The sequence below is a fragment of the Anomalospiza imberbis genome, chromosome 6 (assembly GCF_031753505.1).
Source record: "Anomalospiza imberbis isolate Cuckoo-Finch-1a 21T00152 chromosome 6, ASM3175350v1, whole genome shotgun sequence".
NCBI lineage: Eukaryota > Metazoa > Chordata > Aves > Passeriformes > Viduidae > Anomalospiza > Anomalospiza imberbis.
The window spans coordinates 10716876-10733542 of record NC_089686.1 but is presented as its reverse complement, the minus strand read 5'-3'; the positions used below and the strand labels follow the sequence as shown (position 1 = coordinate 10733542).

Sequence of the window (16667 nt, the reverse complement as noted above, 5' to 3'; positions counted from 1 at the left end):
CAATTTTTGCTGGGGCCTAGAGGCATTTGGAGCTGTCAGAAATTGTTCTGCTGGAGCTCTGGTTCTTGTCTGCAACACAAAAGAGCTTTGCATTTTTTGAACTGTGTAAAACAGTAATTTGAAACTGCTTTCATTTTTCTTTAATGTTGAAACTTCTGGGATGTTTGCACTGCAGGCACTGCCTTTTGGTCAACAGGCAGGCTGAACCTGTAGTGAGGCATTGCTGCGTGGTCCTGGGAAGATGAATGTAGATGAAATATGAGTGGATCTGAAATGTCTATCCATGCTGAATAATTTACCTGGCTCAGTTATCAAAGTGCTCCCTTCTGAAGCAGAGCTTACTTCGCTTGTTCACAGCGAAGCCAGTCTGGTTTCTCCTGCTCACCACTCCTATGCAAAGAGACATAGGGGTATCCCCCCTGCAATGGCAAGAGTTACCTCTTGCCTCTGGGCTTGCCCTAGGCATCGTATCTCATGGAATACTTTGCACCAGTGGGTGGAAGAAAAAGGTTGAGAGCAGGCAACTGTCCACATTGCTGCTGCTGTGGGGCTCTGGCCATTGTGCCCATGAGGAGGGTGAAAGCTTTTATCCGTGGCAGCTGTGCTGGAGTTCTTTGGGAGTCAGAAACTCATACTCACTTGGGGTTTGGTGCTCAGCCTCCTGTGGTTTCAAATGCAAGCATTCAGTGCTAATGGGCAAATGCCACAAACTGTGTAGAAACTGCATGTAGCTGCAAATTAGGAGGGAAACAATAGCACCAAGTGAAGCCAATGTGTTTAAAGCTTGCAGTGATCAAGCAGAGGATTCACATGTACTTCCTCCTCTCTGCTTTTTCTCTTCTTGCCACCCTTCTGTTTTGTGTTCTTGGCCAGGCTTCAGTTACTGGGTAAAAAATCTTAGGTATGAGTTGATTTTTGAGTATAACTTCTGGAAGAAATGGTTTTGCTATCTTAGAATCAGCTGTGCTCTTACTACAGAAGGATCTGTAGTAAGTGTCCTGGCTAATCTACCTGTCCTGGCTTTAGACATAAAGGATAAAAATAGGAAGTGCTTTGTGAAATACTCCTTTTTCAAAACAAGACTTAAACTTTATTTTAGGTAAAACTGCACCATTTTGATGGAACAGTTGATATACAAGTGCTATACCAGAAAACCTGACTTCCAAGAAATGGTGTAACAATCTAAGAATTACCCTGTTGTCACCTCACTCCTTTATCCTTTGCCTTTAAATAAATTTGGTTTATTCCTCCCTGTGTCTGTCAGGTAGTAAAGCAATTCTCAGTAAACTGTTTTAGTTATGTTCTTTCTGTCTCCACACTTCACTTTGTTTCCTTCTGGTGATGTGTTCAGATCGATGATGAAAACAAGAAGGGTTTTGGAGGTTTGAAAATAGCCAGAACATTTGATAAATGCAGAATTGTGCATCTGTCTCCCAAAAGGAGAATGGGCAGAGAAGGCATCCACAGTATCTCTGTAAACACTGAAAGCTACTAAAGGAAAGGAGAAATTTGTATAAGACAGTTTGTATGACGTGCCACTTAAAGCAAAAATGTCTTCCTGTCTGCATACAGGTATTGTCGTTCTCCAGCCTTTGATGGTGGCTAAAAATCAGTCATAGAATGGTTTGAGCTGGAAGGGATCTCTAACGATACTTTGTTTTGTAAAATGACCGACTGCTGTTTGCCAGGTGCCACCTGCTGAAACTGTCCCTCAGGTGAAGAAGGAGAAGCACAGTACACAGGCCAAGAACAGAGCAAAGAGGAAACCTCCCAAGGGAATGTTCCTTTCCCAGGAAGATGTGGAAGCTGTTTCTGCCAACGCAACAGCTGCTACCACTGTACTCAGACAACTGGACATGGAATTAGTCTCAATCAAACGGCAGGTACGGACGGGATCGTGCAGGAGCAACTGCTGGGTTTGCTGGTAGTGCCTGTTGCAGTTTGCAGAGCTGGCAGGAATTTGTAGCTTGGCAGTGATGATGCACAATGCTACGTGCCTTAGTTGACAAGCTGCGGTCCTTGTGCTCTGAATGCAGCTCTGGGTTTTACATCGCTTAAGTTTTAGTTCTGTGGGCAAGCCTACTTTCGACCCAAAGTAAAACAAGGAAAAGTTCATAGCAGGGACTTGAAGGAGCATTTGCTGGCACCTAACTTTTCTTGCAGTTCAGAATTCCTTCTATTGTTTTAACTGTAACTTTCCTTGGGTGGCAGTGGTTTCAGCAGTATGTGATTTCCATCTGCAGCAGGTGTTTCCTTTGCCTTTTTACCTGGTACTTTTAGAAGTCAAAGATAAGTTCAGCTTAGTCTTTCCTAGTCAGGTATCATACAAACTCTCTATGTACCTTTTGCTTCCCTGATGGATCTGCCTTTTAAACAAGTGTTTTTCAGATATTTGTGAGTAAATACAAGTTTGCTACATGAGTTTGTTGCCTAGATCTGAGCATTTTGCTGTTTCTAAAGCAGAGATCTGTCTCAAGCTCTTTATTAAACTTAATAGAATTGGTATTTTGGCCTGAAGCCTTTTTCCTGGCACTCCGGGAGAAGCTGAACTCTTCTTTGATTCATTAATTGCTGCAGATGGGTTTGGTCTTCTTATGCTGGGCTTTATACAGACCTGGAAGTTGGGGCAGTTCTTACTCCAAATAACTTGTAGACAGCGGAGAATAAATTAAATGGGATCTCCTGATTTGCCAGCTGTTCCTGCTGTACATTATTACAATACAGCAAACTTTTTGGAAAAGGAAGGCTGTGAGAAAAACTGGAAGGCTGAGCTTGTGAGGTTCCTGCCAAGGCTGCTGGAAAAAGGCTTGTCTAAAGATTTTTTTTTAATCCTTGTTAAAGTGATGAAACTTTCTTTTCAGATTCAGAATATCAAACAGACAAACAGCGCGCTCAAAGAAAAGCTAGAAGGTGGTATAGAACAATACAGACTTCCAGAGGTGAGATAATTTCTGACCTTTGTTAATTGTGAAGATAAATGCTAATGATATACTTTGACTAACAGTTAATTCCTTGTTGCGCTTTTGAGAGGTTTCTATGAGCTCAGATACAAATGAAAGTCTATAAATGAAGTTACCTAATTGTTGTTGCTATTGTTGTTGTCTAGGTCGTCCAGAAATTTAATGCACGTTGGACCACAGATGAGCAGCTTCTTGCTGTACAAGGTAAGGCACTACAGGATTTGTACTTCAGTTGTTGATAGTCAAAACCCTGCTGTACTTCAGAGCTGACTTTCTCTTCAGTGGCTAAGGAAGGAGGGCTTTGACACTGCTGTGTACTAATGCCTGAAGAATGTATTTGAACGGGGAAACAATATTCCCCCTTCCCCGCCCTGGGCAATGTAAAGGGCATCATATGAATGTTGGCAAATAGTGTCTGCTTGTCCAAGCTTTCAGAAAGTGAAACTCAGCTGGAGTCACTGCTATGATCTTCCTCTATGTAACTTTTCAAGTAGTACAGGCAGATTTAAACAGGTCTTGTACATTTGACTCTATCCATCTTTTACTACACCTCTATTTTCTTCTCTTCTCCAGGGCTGGTTTTAACTGTGTCTCTTTCCCAATTTAGACTTTTTTTTAATTCTGGATTAATCTGAAGAAGGTTTAAAACCTTGACAGAAGTTCAACTTTGGATCTTGATGCTGTGACTTGAGCATTATTTGTGGTGTTTATGGAAATAACACACTGCTTTTGTTTTTCTTTTTGTTGCTTTTAGCAATCAGGAAATATGGCCGAGACTTTCAGGCAATCTCTGATGTGATTGGAAACAAATCTGTGGTGCAAGTGAAAAACTTTTTTGTAAATTATCGACGTCGTTTCAACATAGATGAAGTCCTACAGGAGTGGGAGGCAGAGCATGGAAAAGAGGAGACAAATGGAACCAATAGCCAGAAGCCTGTAAAATCTCCTGATAATTCCACTAAAATGTCTGAAGAGGAGGATGAGGTAAATCCAATTTAAATGTCACATCAAATTCCCGATCTGAGCTCAGTTCAGACAGATGTATGTGTGTATTTATATATATAGTCTTTGCAAAAGCCATTTTTGTCCATCTTCAATCAGTGCATATTTCACTTCATCTGGCTATACAATTCCAGTACTGATTTGGGGAATTGGGATATCCAAGCTTGTATGAAAGTGGAAAAAGAACAGTGAATTTGCAGCCCTCTGACAGTATCTCATCTGTGTATCTCATCAGAACATAGATGTTTAAATACCTCTTTCTGCTGAAACCTCATGCATCTTTATCTCACTTGGATTTTTTTCCTGCACTCAGTTCTCCCAGCTCTTCCAGGTTTGGCTTTGTGGGACCATAGAGTCTTTTGAGCCAAAGCTTGCTCTTTGGTTTTTGGTGAGTAGTTTCACTCGAATGAAGGGAAGAAAGCTATAAGGAATATGAGTGCATGAAAGTTCACTCTGGAGTTACCTAAAGGCAGAGTTTCCTTAAGTTTACAGCTGTTTCTGTAAAGGCAGATTTTAGGAACAGCCTCTTCTTGATGGAGGTTCAGAGAGTTAACACTTTCCCACAGGCCACGTAGGTTTGAAATTACCAAAGAGACTGTAGGATGTTTAAGTATGGAAGTTAGTTACAAAAATTTAGTATTAGCAAGGAAGACTAATATTTAGTCTTGCAGAAGAAAACCATGGTAGAGGTTTGTGTGTTAAAAAGTCTGATCAAGGATTCCCTTTGGCCTAATTTATGGGACAACCTGGTGAAAAAGCTGTGTATTGTAAATGCAAGCACAGTCAACAGCATAAGGCAAATTTTGATTGAGCGTAGAGTAAAGACTTCTCAGTGTGCTTTATGTATTTGTTGCTCTGATTAGGGCTGGATCACTTGGACATTCATTGTCCTTCAGACATTCAAAAAGCAGAACTTCACTGCTTCACAAAACCTAATAACATGCAATTCAAAGGTGCATGTATTTGGGAACTAAGTCCAAAGGTATGACAGATGCACAAAACCAAACTCAGAAAACTTGCCTTCACAGGCGTGTGTGAGTGAAATTGTCCCTTTCTTCCAGAGCTGAGAGATGGAGCAAAGCAGCATTGGTGCTAGTACATGGCCACCAGTTTGAGATACGTGGCTCTTCTCACTGTCTTTTCTTGTGTCCTGTAAAATTATATGTTGGTAATGCAAAACTTCTGTTCTCTGAGCCCTCTGAGAGTCTTCCTAGCTTTAAATATACCCGTGCTTCTGAAAGTTGAGGTCAAAAAAGGGGAGTCTCACTTGACATAGGGAAAAAATGGCTTCAGCAGGAACTGGAGTGGGCTGATGTGGCCAGGTGTGTGGATACTGGAGCAGTGAGGCTCCCAAATGAGTTAGGAGAGTGGAGGCATGACAGCAAGGTCTGGTAAAATTACTACTAGGGCAGCAGTTGTGATCCTCAGATTAGTGATGGCAGGTGCTCACTCTGGAGCAGACCAAGTGCTGCGTGGTGGGAAGCAGACCAAAAGAAGCTGTGAATGTGGTGTTCCTGCCTTCAGAGGTGGCATAAGCAAAGCGCTGACTGGGTGTCTGTCTCAGTGGTTCTGGGGCCAAGGTGAGACATCACTGGGGTTATGACACAAGTGACCTGCATGGGCTGGGAGGGGGTTCCTGGTCCCTCCTTGTGCAGTGCTGCATGGCTGGTGCCTGCTCCTGAGGACACCTGGACAGGCAGTGTCTGGTCAAGTCAGGTGGACTCAGCAGTAGCCAGAAGACTTTGCTGGCCTAACACTGAAATCCCTGAAATGCTTTCTTCCCTGGCATGCCTTGGCTGTCTGGCCACCAGCCTCGTGAAAGGTTCATCAGGCTTCTGAGGGCTTTGGGCTTTGCCATAGCAAGTGGCCATAGTTCCTTTTATTTGAAGGGGGGAGGTGAGGCTGCTGTTTATAAAGCAGCAACAACTCTAGTCTTCATTCCTATGTGTTTACATTCCCAACAACAAATCCCAGTGCGCCTCAGAACAGGGAAAGCTGTTGGAATTCTTACCGTGTTGCAGGGTTGTATATTTTGTCACTGTCAGTACCATGGATTTGGGCTGAAGTTAGGAGATACAAGAAAGCCTATGTGTATTCATTTTAAACTAAATCTCTGCTTTTTCCCTCCCCTTCCCTCCAGGCTACTTCTGTTCTTGATGTCAGATATGCATCTGCTTCGTGAGAAGGTGCTGTAGCCTAGAACAATTTGTGTTGACTACTGTGTTATCCAGGATATCAGGTATTAGCAAACCTCAGACAGCCATCTGCATCATATCTGTGGACAAGCAGCTATTACCAAAAAAAAGGCAAACGCTTCCAGTCCTGTGCTACATCTGCCTTAATCTCCCCTCATTCCTCCATACTGCCTCCACTTTCTTTCAAAAGCACCCAGGTAGCTCAGCTCTCCATTTCACCAACGTCATGCTTAAGAATGGGGACTTCTAGAACCAGTAACACCTGTCTATAAATTTTGACCAACCTGCAAAACAAGGAGTTCCTTAGCAGCCCCACAGTAACTCTACACATTAGGAGTTCTTAGAACACTTGGTCCGTAGGGTATAAGTATGTATTGCTGCATGGCCTTGTGGTCTCCGCTTCCTGTGTATTCTTACGATGACACTATGATTAGTGAGCTTTCTGTAAAGGAGGGGCCTGTGCACACGCCAGCTGTGTCAGGACATGTTAGCAAGCAATCATGAATAATGCAAAGTGATAGGAAATGTTATTTCTAAGGTTTGGTCAGTCCAAGGTTGTAGATGTAACTCATTACACTTCTGGTTTGTGCAATTCTTTCCACTGTATTTGTGTGTTCTTGCTTCATAGAAAGCTCCCTAACTGAGCATTTTATTCCTGTATATTTTAATGGCTTTTATTTAGTGCAAAAGGGAATACTTAACCTGAAACTGTTTGATACGCTATTTAACCCCTGGCATTCAGCATTTGCATTGTAATTTGTTAAGTGAGTGCTACACAACTTTCTTTTTCCTGATCCTCTGTGGGATTAAGTCAAAACAACTTTCTCTGGTGCCTCTCCTTTTGGGGAATATGTGCCTTTTTGCATTTGGCTACCGTAGATCACTTTCTGTCCCAGTGTCTCATTCCTCTTCAGAGCGCTGTTTGCCAAAGACATCAAACTGCTTCTCCCACTGGAAGTTTGGATGAGGGTTGGAGCATAAAATTCAACCTTCAAGAGTTTTTGGTTTCTTGCAAGTGTAATGGAGAAGAACTGGGTTAATTTTCATTGGCCATTTTAACCCTTCTGAAGCACACATCGCTTTCATGTTCTGAACCAAAATATGCAATTTAAAATCTAAGAGGTGCTTTTCCAAATACTTGGTGCATGCAGCTTTCAAATCCCAGCCCTCTGCTCGGATGGCCCGTGCTGTGGCCTGTCTAGCTGGCTTGAACTGGAACTGTTCTTGCAAGTCCCATGGGAGGACTTTGCACCTTGAACAAGGTGGTTGCTGACTGCCGAGCAGACAGTGTCCAGGGAAGCTAGAAGCAGCAGTATTACTTCTTGTCCAATGCAAAGCTGCAAAATAACACTAGTCACAAAGCATTTTAAAATGGTTAATTTAATGATGTTGGAAGAAGCCACCAGGTGTCTTTGCAGGTGGAAAAAAGGACCTTTCTTGCCTCTCTTCCTCTACAGAGGATTCAAGCCAAGATGGCACACAGAGGTGTACAGCTCCAGCCTTTCTTACACAACTTGAAATGGGCTAGCCCGTGGCCTGGCCCGCAGCTGAGGTTGGTGGAGCTCGGGGCCGGGCCCTGGACTTGGTGCTGAGGTTTGGCTGCTGGGCTGTACCATGCTGTGTGCTGTGGTGGCTCTGCTCTCTGTACTCGAGCGGGGCAGGCTAATGCCAACTGGGCAACAGAGCTGGCTCTGGCACCTCCTGCAGTGTGGGCACAGCCCCAGGAAAGGCAGGGGATGCGGCCTCTTGTAGCACTGAGGTGTGTTCTTACCTTTGGGCCGTGTGTGAGGAAAGTAATTCCATGTCAGAAACTGGGCAGCATCACACAGGCATAGCGCAGGTAGAGATTTCCTAGGGCAAGTTAGAGTGTGGAGCCCCAAAAGGGCCTGTTTCAGCCACTTGGCTGCCGTTTTCTGAGCAGTTCCATTCTGGTAGCTCCAGAGAGATCCTCTGAGGTGATGGGAGGATGGAAGGGAGCTATTCCCTATCCTCTGTATTGCTGCAGCTGTTGTTGTGAACTGGCAGCTCTGGTGGCTCAAATGTTCCTTCGTACCTGTGCCAGTTGGAGCTGGGAGTCTCTTGTGGGAAGGAATGCTAGGTGTTAGCCAGTGTGAATTAGGAATACAGACCGGGCAAATAGCACTGTGAATCCAGTTGACAGTTGTGGTGTAAAGCAATGCTGCTCTTTAGAAACACTCTAGTATTAAATATTAAACCTCCTGCTGGTACCAATGTGCGGAGACAGGTCCTCGCTGGTGTGGGAGTGGTGTGGGAGCTTGCATCCCAGCTGGGGGGGGCTCATCAGGAGATGCTTCTGCTGGAGACTTGGGTACCTGTGAGGACTTCTCATTGTTTTTTTGCCCTCAGATCTGTCCATCTTATCAGAAAAGTTGTGTTTTGGCTTCATCCCCATGGGGTAGGGGGAAACGTGTATCATTTGTGATATTAGGAAGAAAAAAGTTGTTTAATTATTTTTCAGTTTACTGCTATCTTATTGTAGTTGATACATGCAATATAATAGCACTGTATTTTAAACGTTTAGTTTTTTACATTCTCTTGAACTATGTTTTTAAGTGCGATAAAATCATTTTAGCTTTTGAAATGGTTTGACCTTGTTTAGGTGAAGACCCTCTTTTTCTTTTGTTAAATGGGTCAAGCATTAGATATATCAACTGGTTGCATTCTGACTAGAAGGGTCCACAAAGATAACTGCATAAAATAAGAATATTCACTTAAATTTTGTTTCTTAAACTATCGATGTGAATGTCATAATTATATATATTTTGTGGAAAATGGGAAATTATTTCTCCTAAGTATAAGTTATTGTGCAAAATATGGTATCGTTAAAGAAAATGATAGTTTAAGTTTTAGTTTTAGAAATCTTAAAGATATAAAAGTGTATTGCATATACATAAACAAATTTCATTTGTTCTATTTAATTTTTATGTAGTTGTGTAAAGTGCTAGGTAACTTCTTTTTTCACTTATCCATTAAAACAACCTTGTTACTTGAATATTCGTGTTTAACTGGTTTGAAACAGTGATCAATTTTTGTAATATAATCTTATAACCAAGGGAAAAAAATAAACGCCTCAGTTGTGCTTAACAGTAAAGCAACAATGTACAATCAGATGCTTAAGACCGTAGTAGCCATACCTGGTAGTGCAACCACAATGGTTGTGTCTTGATATATTTAATACCAATGGGGATAATGGTTTCTTAATATATTTTTACAAGTTTGCAACCAGGAAGACCCCATAAGTATCCACTAGAACACTTTTTTAATAGTTAAAATAAGAGTGAAACTCTTACTCTCTTAAAGGAATGTCCTGACAAACGTTTTTCTTTCCTGTACAAATACATCAGAAACATTATGTATTAAAATATGCTCATTGTCACTTTAAATTTCAGTTTTTATTCTATGAATTCGCTAATATGCTGTTGGTATTCTTGCACACCAAATATGAGCCAAACAGTGCATTACACTAACTTGATCACTGGATTTGTGAACAAAAATCTCCAAGTCAATGAAATGCAAAAATATCGTAGGAGATTTTTTTGATAATGCGTTTATTTTTCAAATTGGTATGAATTTGTACATAGCCCATTTAGTGATGAGTGGGCTGACATTTTACAAAAAAAAAAAAAAAAAGAGAAAAATTATTGTATTAGCTCCAGCTTGTCTTCAGTAAGTAAAAATCTAGTGATCTTGTGCAATGCCCCTAAAGCAAATACTTTCTGCCACTCCCTGGATTAATGCAGCGTTTCCTGTTGATAGTAAAGCACAATTGCAGTGAAAGTTACAGTTCAGAAGATGGAAGGTCAGTATAGTCTATGCATGTTGTATAATAATGAGTGTTTACATTCATATTCTCCTAAAATAAAATTTATACTGGAGTGTATAGTATTCCATTATGTAGATTTTATCAATTTTGTTAACTGCTTATAGATTGCTTAAAAGAAGTTTTTTCAAGATTTTAAAAGATGTATAAGGTTAAGTTTGCAAATATAATGGAAATGCTGTATAGCTTTTGAAGTGATGAAATACTCGTTGGGATTTTAAAGAAAGTATGTTGTAATAATGCTGTTGTAAGTAATATTTTAAATGTCTTTTTTGCCTGTTTTCTATTATTCAGCACACTTACTGTGATGAATGTTCATAGCATTATAAAATTGCTTAGCCACTGAAAAGTAACCTTTGGTTTTGGATTATTTTACTGTATGAGGAATTATAGTGGGGTAAATCCCTTTGTGAAATTCTACATAATTCATTTTTCTATGATTTCCAATGTTTGCTGACATCAAATAAAATTTTTTCAAGCCATTGATGTAATAAAATATGTAGTAAAACGTTATTGATGTAAAATGTGGTTCTGATGTGTAACTGACCCCCTACCTTTCAGATTCTGGTCAGGAGATACAAAAGAGATTTCCCCCTTCCTGACAGTGTCATCCCTCAGTTAAGGAGGACCTGAAGAATAAACTGTTGCCTCTTTGCTTCATGTACAAAGCACTTGGCTGGACAAGTTAACCAGATTGTCATCTTTCACATGAAAGAAACACATTTAAATGCATAGGAAAAGGCAGCACTTGCCCTCAAAGCTTAGCAGCGTGCAATGTTGCTATTGAAGATGCTCAGAAGGGCAGGAACCTTTGCACCTTGGAATCTTCAGGAAGATTATGTTCTCTGTCTTCACATGCTGCGGTGCTGCTAAGCACTAAACACAGAAGCACAGACAGGACTTTGTGGGGCTGTTTGGGGGAAACTGCTTTGAGGAGTTTTGCCAGCAGTGCTCTGGGAGCCCAGGGTTAGCACAGGACAGGTGACAACAAGTTCTGTGCTTTGCTTGTGGATGTTAAAGGAGCAGAACTCCTAGAGCAGGACACTGGTCTACAGCTATGGAGGGCAGGAATTAGTCAGGCATTTCTATATTGTAAAGCAAAGTCACAGGGATGGAGGCTGATTTGGGGTTTTGGAAGAACAAGCAGCATTTTTGAGAGCTGAGGGTGTTTCCTTACTGGAAAGCATTCCTTGTAATTTTCCTGCTGGTAGAGAATACGGTACCAATATTGTAAGGTAGCAATCTGCTTTTTTAGGAGAGTTATTTGACTGCAAGCACTTAAATCTTCATTACAAACCAGCCTTTCTTGCCCATGTGCCCCCCAACCACAAAGTAAAACAAAGAGAAACAAACAAAAAGGAAAGAACTTCTTTCAGTCAGGGAGCACAAAAAGGTGGGGAAACGGGGACTTCCCCTGCCTGAACACGTACTCCTCTGTGGAGTCTAGAAGCAAAGGTAAAGTAGTGATAATGCCACTGGTTTTGGGAACACAGGTGATGCACCTGTGCCTGGTAATGGTATGTGTTTGTAAATGGGAATGCAGTGTTGAATTAATGCTGTATTATAGGCTGTCCTACATAAACCAATTGGAATCTGAACATGGTGGCACCGAGCACTTGTTCCTTAGAGTAGGAGCTGCCTTGCAGGATGTGGTACAAGCTGGAGTTCAGGCTGAAAGGGAAGAGTTCACTCTTGGTGCTGCTAAGTGTGCCAAGATCTTAATATGATCCCCAAGTATCAGCTTTATGAAGTAGCAGTATAAACCTGGATTTAATTTCATAAACCATCTTCCAGTCTGAAAGATATAGACTAATGTTTGAGAGAGAAAACCAGATATCAAACCTATTATTCACCTCTAAAGCATGCTCTGGCTTAGCCACCTAAATAGCCTTTGAAATAGTAAATGTAATTTCTTGTCATGCTTCTAGTAAACAGTCAACAAAATGTTTGTTTTGTTTGTGTACAAACAAAATCAAACAAAAACCTTTCTGCTGAGAGTGGTAGAGAAATTGTTTTCTTTTGCTGCAGAAGAACTAAGGAGGAATCACTGTAAAATTTTATGGGAACAAAGTTTCTAAGGTCATCAAGAAGGGAATTATGGAGGACAGTAGTGTAGAGGAGATCTGAACTTTGATAGATGGAGAAATCACCTGGAAGTTTCCCCTACTGAAAGGGGAGAAGTCTGTATGGAGGAAGGCTGCAGCCTAGCCTAACAAGGGCTTTTGGGTAAAAACATTGGCCAGGTAAGGAGTTCACACTGGGCAGATCAGGAAATGGGAGTCAGGTCATTTTGATATCTTGTTTGTAGCTGGAGACGAGGCTGAGGGAGAAGTGAGCTGTTAGTTCTGATTCTGGATGTGCTCTTTGTTTTCATGAAGGTAGTTTGCAACAGGAGAAGGTGTGTGGAATGATGGCAATAAAATGTTAAGTGGGAGATGCTTTTCCCTCTGCACACCTTGGGGGCACAGACCTCGTGTCTGATGCATAGCTTGTGAGACCATGGCTTAGCAAGACCTGGATTTCCTTTTGAAATGGAAGATGAGACTGTGTGTGTGACAAAACCGAGCTGATTTCTATTAGAAAAAGATGAATAGGAGATCTCAACAGCTGCAGACTTCTTGATGCTGCCTTGTGTATTCAAGGTTTAGAATAAGACACAATGGAAAGTGAACTAATGAAATAGAAGAATGGGTGCAGTGGGTTTGCCAGAGATCCACGTGTGCCCGACTAGTCTATGGCAAGGTGCAGGATTCATCAGTGGATAAGGATATCACTGCCTGAGCTCGCTGTCCAGAATCCCTTAGAGAGAAATAAGCTTTTCTAGGGTATAATTAATTTAATACTAAATTAGATGTTGAAAACTGATCTAATGTATTACATCCTGAAAGTGCTTATTCCCTTCCTTATTACAGATCAAGGTAGAGCCTAGGGCTCTGTCTCGGATGTGGGAGCTGGCCATTAACCACACTGGTGCCATGGCTGCCTGGGCTTAACCAAGAGGGGACAAGGACTTGGACCCCTCACTGCAGTGCTGGGCATTGTGCTTGGAGCTGGACAAAGAAATGTGGATGCCTCATATCAATGCTTTGGAAAGTTCCTCTGGGGTATTGTGTTCTTGACACAAGATACAGTGGGGAATCTGGGATGATTGGAAAATTCTGGAGCTTCCAGACCAGTATGTCCTCAAGATCCCAAATTTTCATTGCTTGTTGGAATTTGCCTCTGATTACAGAACTAGCTCCCCAGTGCTTGGAACCCTGTCAGTGTTCTGTAAATGTAGCTTTATTGTGTGGGGAACCCCACTGGGCCAAATTTCAATTCCTTTGAGCCCTGTATCCCACCTCTCTTGAAGGGACAGCTCAGGTAAGAAGTGTTCTGTGAAGTGTCACTAATGCTGAAAATGTTACAATGGTATATTTTCCACCATGTTTAGCCTTTCCAGTACAACTTTAGGGGCAGCTTTTCTAATGCCAAAAGTAGCTTTGTGTCTCTTATCAATATGCTGTGCTGTTAATGCTCCCAAAAATAAATTAAAACCAACTACTAATAAACCAAACCCAAAAGCAGTCAATTGGATGTTCTCCTTTAAGTTAATTCCCTTTTGCTGCGTGACTGGTTCTCCCCCTTTTACGGTCAAATCTCACTAGCACAAATATTCTGAGAAGATAACTTTTAAGCTTAAACAAATTATCCTTTAAAAGTATTTGTATAAAGATTTCAGTTTCTGCAATTAATCAGGGGAGGCCATGGGTTCAGCACTGTGCTTTGCTTGGGAAGCAAACAATACTCTGTGCCTGTGCTCCATCACAAGCAGCCTCTCGCTTTGACTTTCAATGAGTGACCCAGAACCACTGTGGGATTTAGCAGCAGAAAAATAATTTAAGAGAACTGTTCCATGCACACAGGGAAGATAAACTAGTCAAGCAATTTGTTATGAACAATGCCTTTAGCCCAAGGCATGGATGGATAACTTCTCTTCCTCATGGTTTTATTTTAGTGCATTGTTAGCAGTGAGTGCTGGGATCTGCCAGGGCTCCAGATTTGTGGTTCAGCATTCAGTGTCAAGAAAAAAGATCATAATAAATATCAACGGACTTGCATCTTCTCTTCCCTCAAATGTGCACTGCCTAGGGCCTCCAGAATGAGAAATACACTGAGTCCTTTTCTGCCAGCCTGGCTCTCAAGGTGCAGAGAAAATCTCTTACGATAAGAGGAGAAAACTTGATTTTGTGTGTGTGTGTGTGTCTATATGTATATATAAAAATAACCTATGACTCCCTAACTTCTGCTGGATTTCCCAAGGTATTTTTGTATTGATGCTTTAAACCATAAGTCCCTCAAATAAGGGGATGTCTCCCCTGCTCTAGGTATTAAAAAAAATAGGGATCCTAATCCAAACTTTGTTAGGTGTATTTACATAGTCTGCAGGGAGAGTTGGATCAGGTGGATGGTAAATAACTTCATAATGTTAGAGCAAATGCAGTTTTAAATTATTACCTGTCAGCCTCTCATGAGGTGTGGGCCAGGCAGAAACTTGACAAGGATGTGCCTTGCTATTGAGGGGATGTGTTGGTGTGCTTTGAGGAGCAGCGAGGTTTCAGCAATGCTTTATTGACTCGAGAGAGCATCCAGCTCCTCAAATGGCTTCCTCGTTAGTTGCTGAACCTGTTTTTTGAGGACACAGAGCAGGGAATTATGTTGCATTCATGAAGCATCTTCCTTTTCACTTTGTCCACTGGAGATGGTAATTTTGTGGATTAAACTGGATAATCTCAAGAATTTCACTAGTAATTGTACTAACAAGAGGACAGTGAATGTAGACCAGTTTTCCATCCTTCTGCAATATTTTGCTTCTGTTAAGAAAAGTTATCTGTAAAATGAAGCAAACAGGGTGTTTGTTATTTTTGTTGCTGTTCTTGCATTTAAAGATTGCCATAAAGCAGTGGAATCATCTCTGTTTTTCTTGTAAAGGTGTGTTTTTTCATTTAGTAACTCAGTTTTGTTTCTACAGCCTCCTGGGATGGAGAGGTCACAGTGCTGTATAAATGAAAGCTGAGTAATTGAGATGGTTTTCAATGTTTTTACATTTTACTAAAATGTTAAATGTTTACTTAATGGCCTGTAAACCCTCAGGAGAATATGTCTTTGTTTAAAAATTCAGAGCCTGCTAAAGGCTTCAAACAACTGCTGGTTGCTTGAAGGGGACTCACAGCATTGCTGCGAGTTGCTAACATGCTCATGGAGGTGGAGCAAAACTAAAATTGCTGCTAATTTCTGCCAAACCTAGGGCAAGGTTAACTCACCCGTGAGCTGACATCTGCAGATGGGCAGTGTTAGGATGTGTCCTTCCCATGGATTAGTCCTAGAATAATGACCAGTTAGGGCTAGCATTGCCAGCCTGTGGGCGTTTGGGAGGCAAAACCTTTAGCTAATGTTTCACTGTAAGAGAAGAGCAGTTACGTACCTAAGGAAGAGACATTTCCTAATCCTTGTGGTACACGGCTACCAAAAGCCCAAGAATTGTCAATATAGGCAGTGTGATCCAGCAAGGTGTTGTAAAAGAGGTTTGTGGTGGATCTTGTCTAATAGCAAAGGGTTACTTTTGGTTGGTGTAAGACAAGCCCTATGAAAAGTAAATGCTGGTGAGAAGGGGCTGACCTGAGCTGCATGTCCCTGTTGGAGGAACATCACAGGCTAAGGTTGTGTAGCAGACCGGAGGAATGGATCCTTAGCTGGATGCAAGAGGCCTCTAGAGAGATGTCAGCATGGCCTTGCTCTCTGACGGCTGAAGTTCTCTGAACTCACTGGAAGGATATTGCCCTTGGTGTTGGCTTGCTCCCTGGCAATGATGGTATTTTTAGCAGGTTTTTCTGGAAACTCCTAACCAGGCATAATCAAAGCACAGAGTAAAGTTGGAGAGGACATGAAGAATGTCTTGATATTATACACATCAACAAGATTGCTGGGCTGTGCTCCAGCTGCAGATTAGCGTGGGTGTCTAGAAATCAACAGAAGGTACCTGGAACCTATGCTGGGAGCAGTGGAAGCCCCATCGCAGTCTGTGGGGGAGTTTGGGCTTGGGACTGCTGCCATGATTCTGTCTCTACGGCCATTCCTGAGTAATGGATGAAAAGTTTGGGTTGTTTTCCCTGCTGAATCTGGATGCACATCACAAGTTCCCTTTTTTTCATGACAGCTTTTTATAGCAGGTTGTTCTCCTAGAATAGCTGGAGCTTTGGAGAGCAGTGTCCAAATTTCTTCAGTGTGTGACTGTTTTGTTCTAAATGAGTTGTTTTGCAGGCAGACCCCCAAGGGCCACTTGCCTGAGTGGCTTTAGCTTGGCTTGGTTTGTTTTTTGTATACTAATTATTCCTTTGAGATTCACTTTGTGATTTCCGTTCAGCTGTTTAGGTGTCTCAGATGAGAAGACAAAGTAACATGTCATTTAAGTAAATTAGTATGTGAAAACTGTGTGTCCCGAAGTGTTTGATTAATGCTCACAGAAGCCTTTGGAAGCCATGTGTTTGTGGCTGGAAGCTGGGCAGTGTGTGCAGGCTGCTGTCTTAAATAGCACCTGCAGCAGAAGCTAGGGAAGAACCTGTCAACCCTACAGGAGGAAGGGGCATGGATGTGTCCTTGCATTTCCTCTGCACTCCTTCCTGGTCCCCC

At 41.8% G+C, this 16667-nt stretch overlaps 1 protein-coding gene across 2 annotated transcripts in view; it reads left to right on the top strand.

Annotated features, from left to right (window-relative positions):
• RCOR1 (REST corepressor 1) overlaps positions 1 to 10511 on the top strand; it is an 82667-nt gene extending 72156 nt beyond the window's left edge. For both annotated transcript variants that reach the window (XM_068192373.1, XM_068192374.1), the window contains 5 exons: positions 1689 to 1883; positions 2862 to 2939; positions 3107 to 3164; positions 3715 to 3944; positions 6103 to 10511. In XM_068192373.1, coding sequence (XP_068048474.1) covers positions 1689 to 1883; positions 2862 to 2939; positions 3107 to 3164; positions 3715 to 3944; positions 6103 to 6144 — 603 coding nt within the window. In that variant the 3' untranslated portion in view covers positions 6145 to 10511. The remainder of the gene's footprint in view (positions 1 to 1688; positions 1884 to 2861; positions 2940 to 3106; positions 3165 to 3714; positions 3945 to 6102) is intronic.
• The last annotated feature ends 6156 nt before the right edge of the window (positions 10512 to 16667 follow it).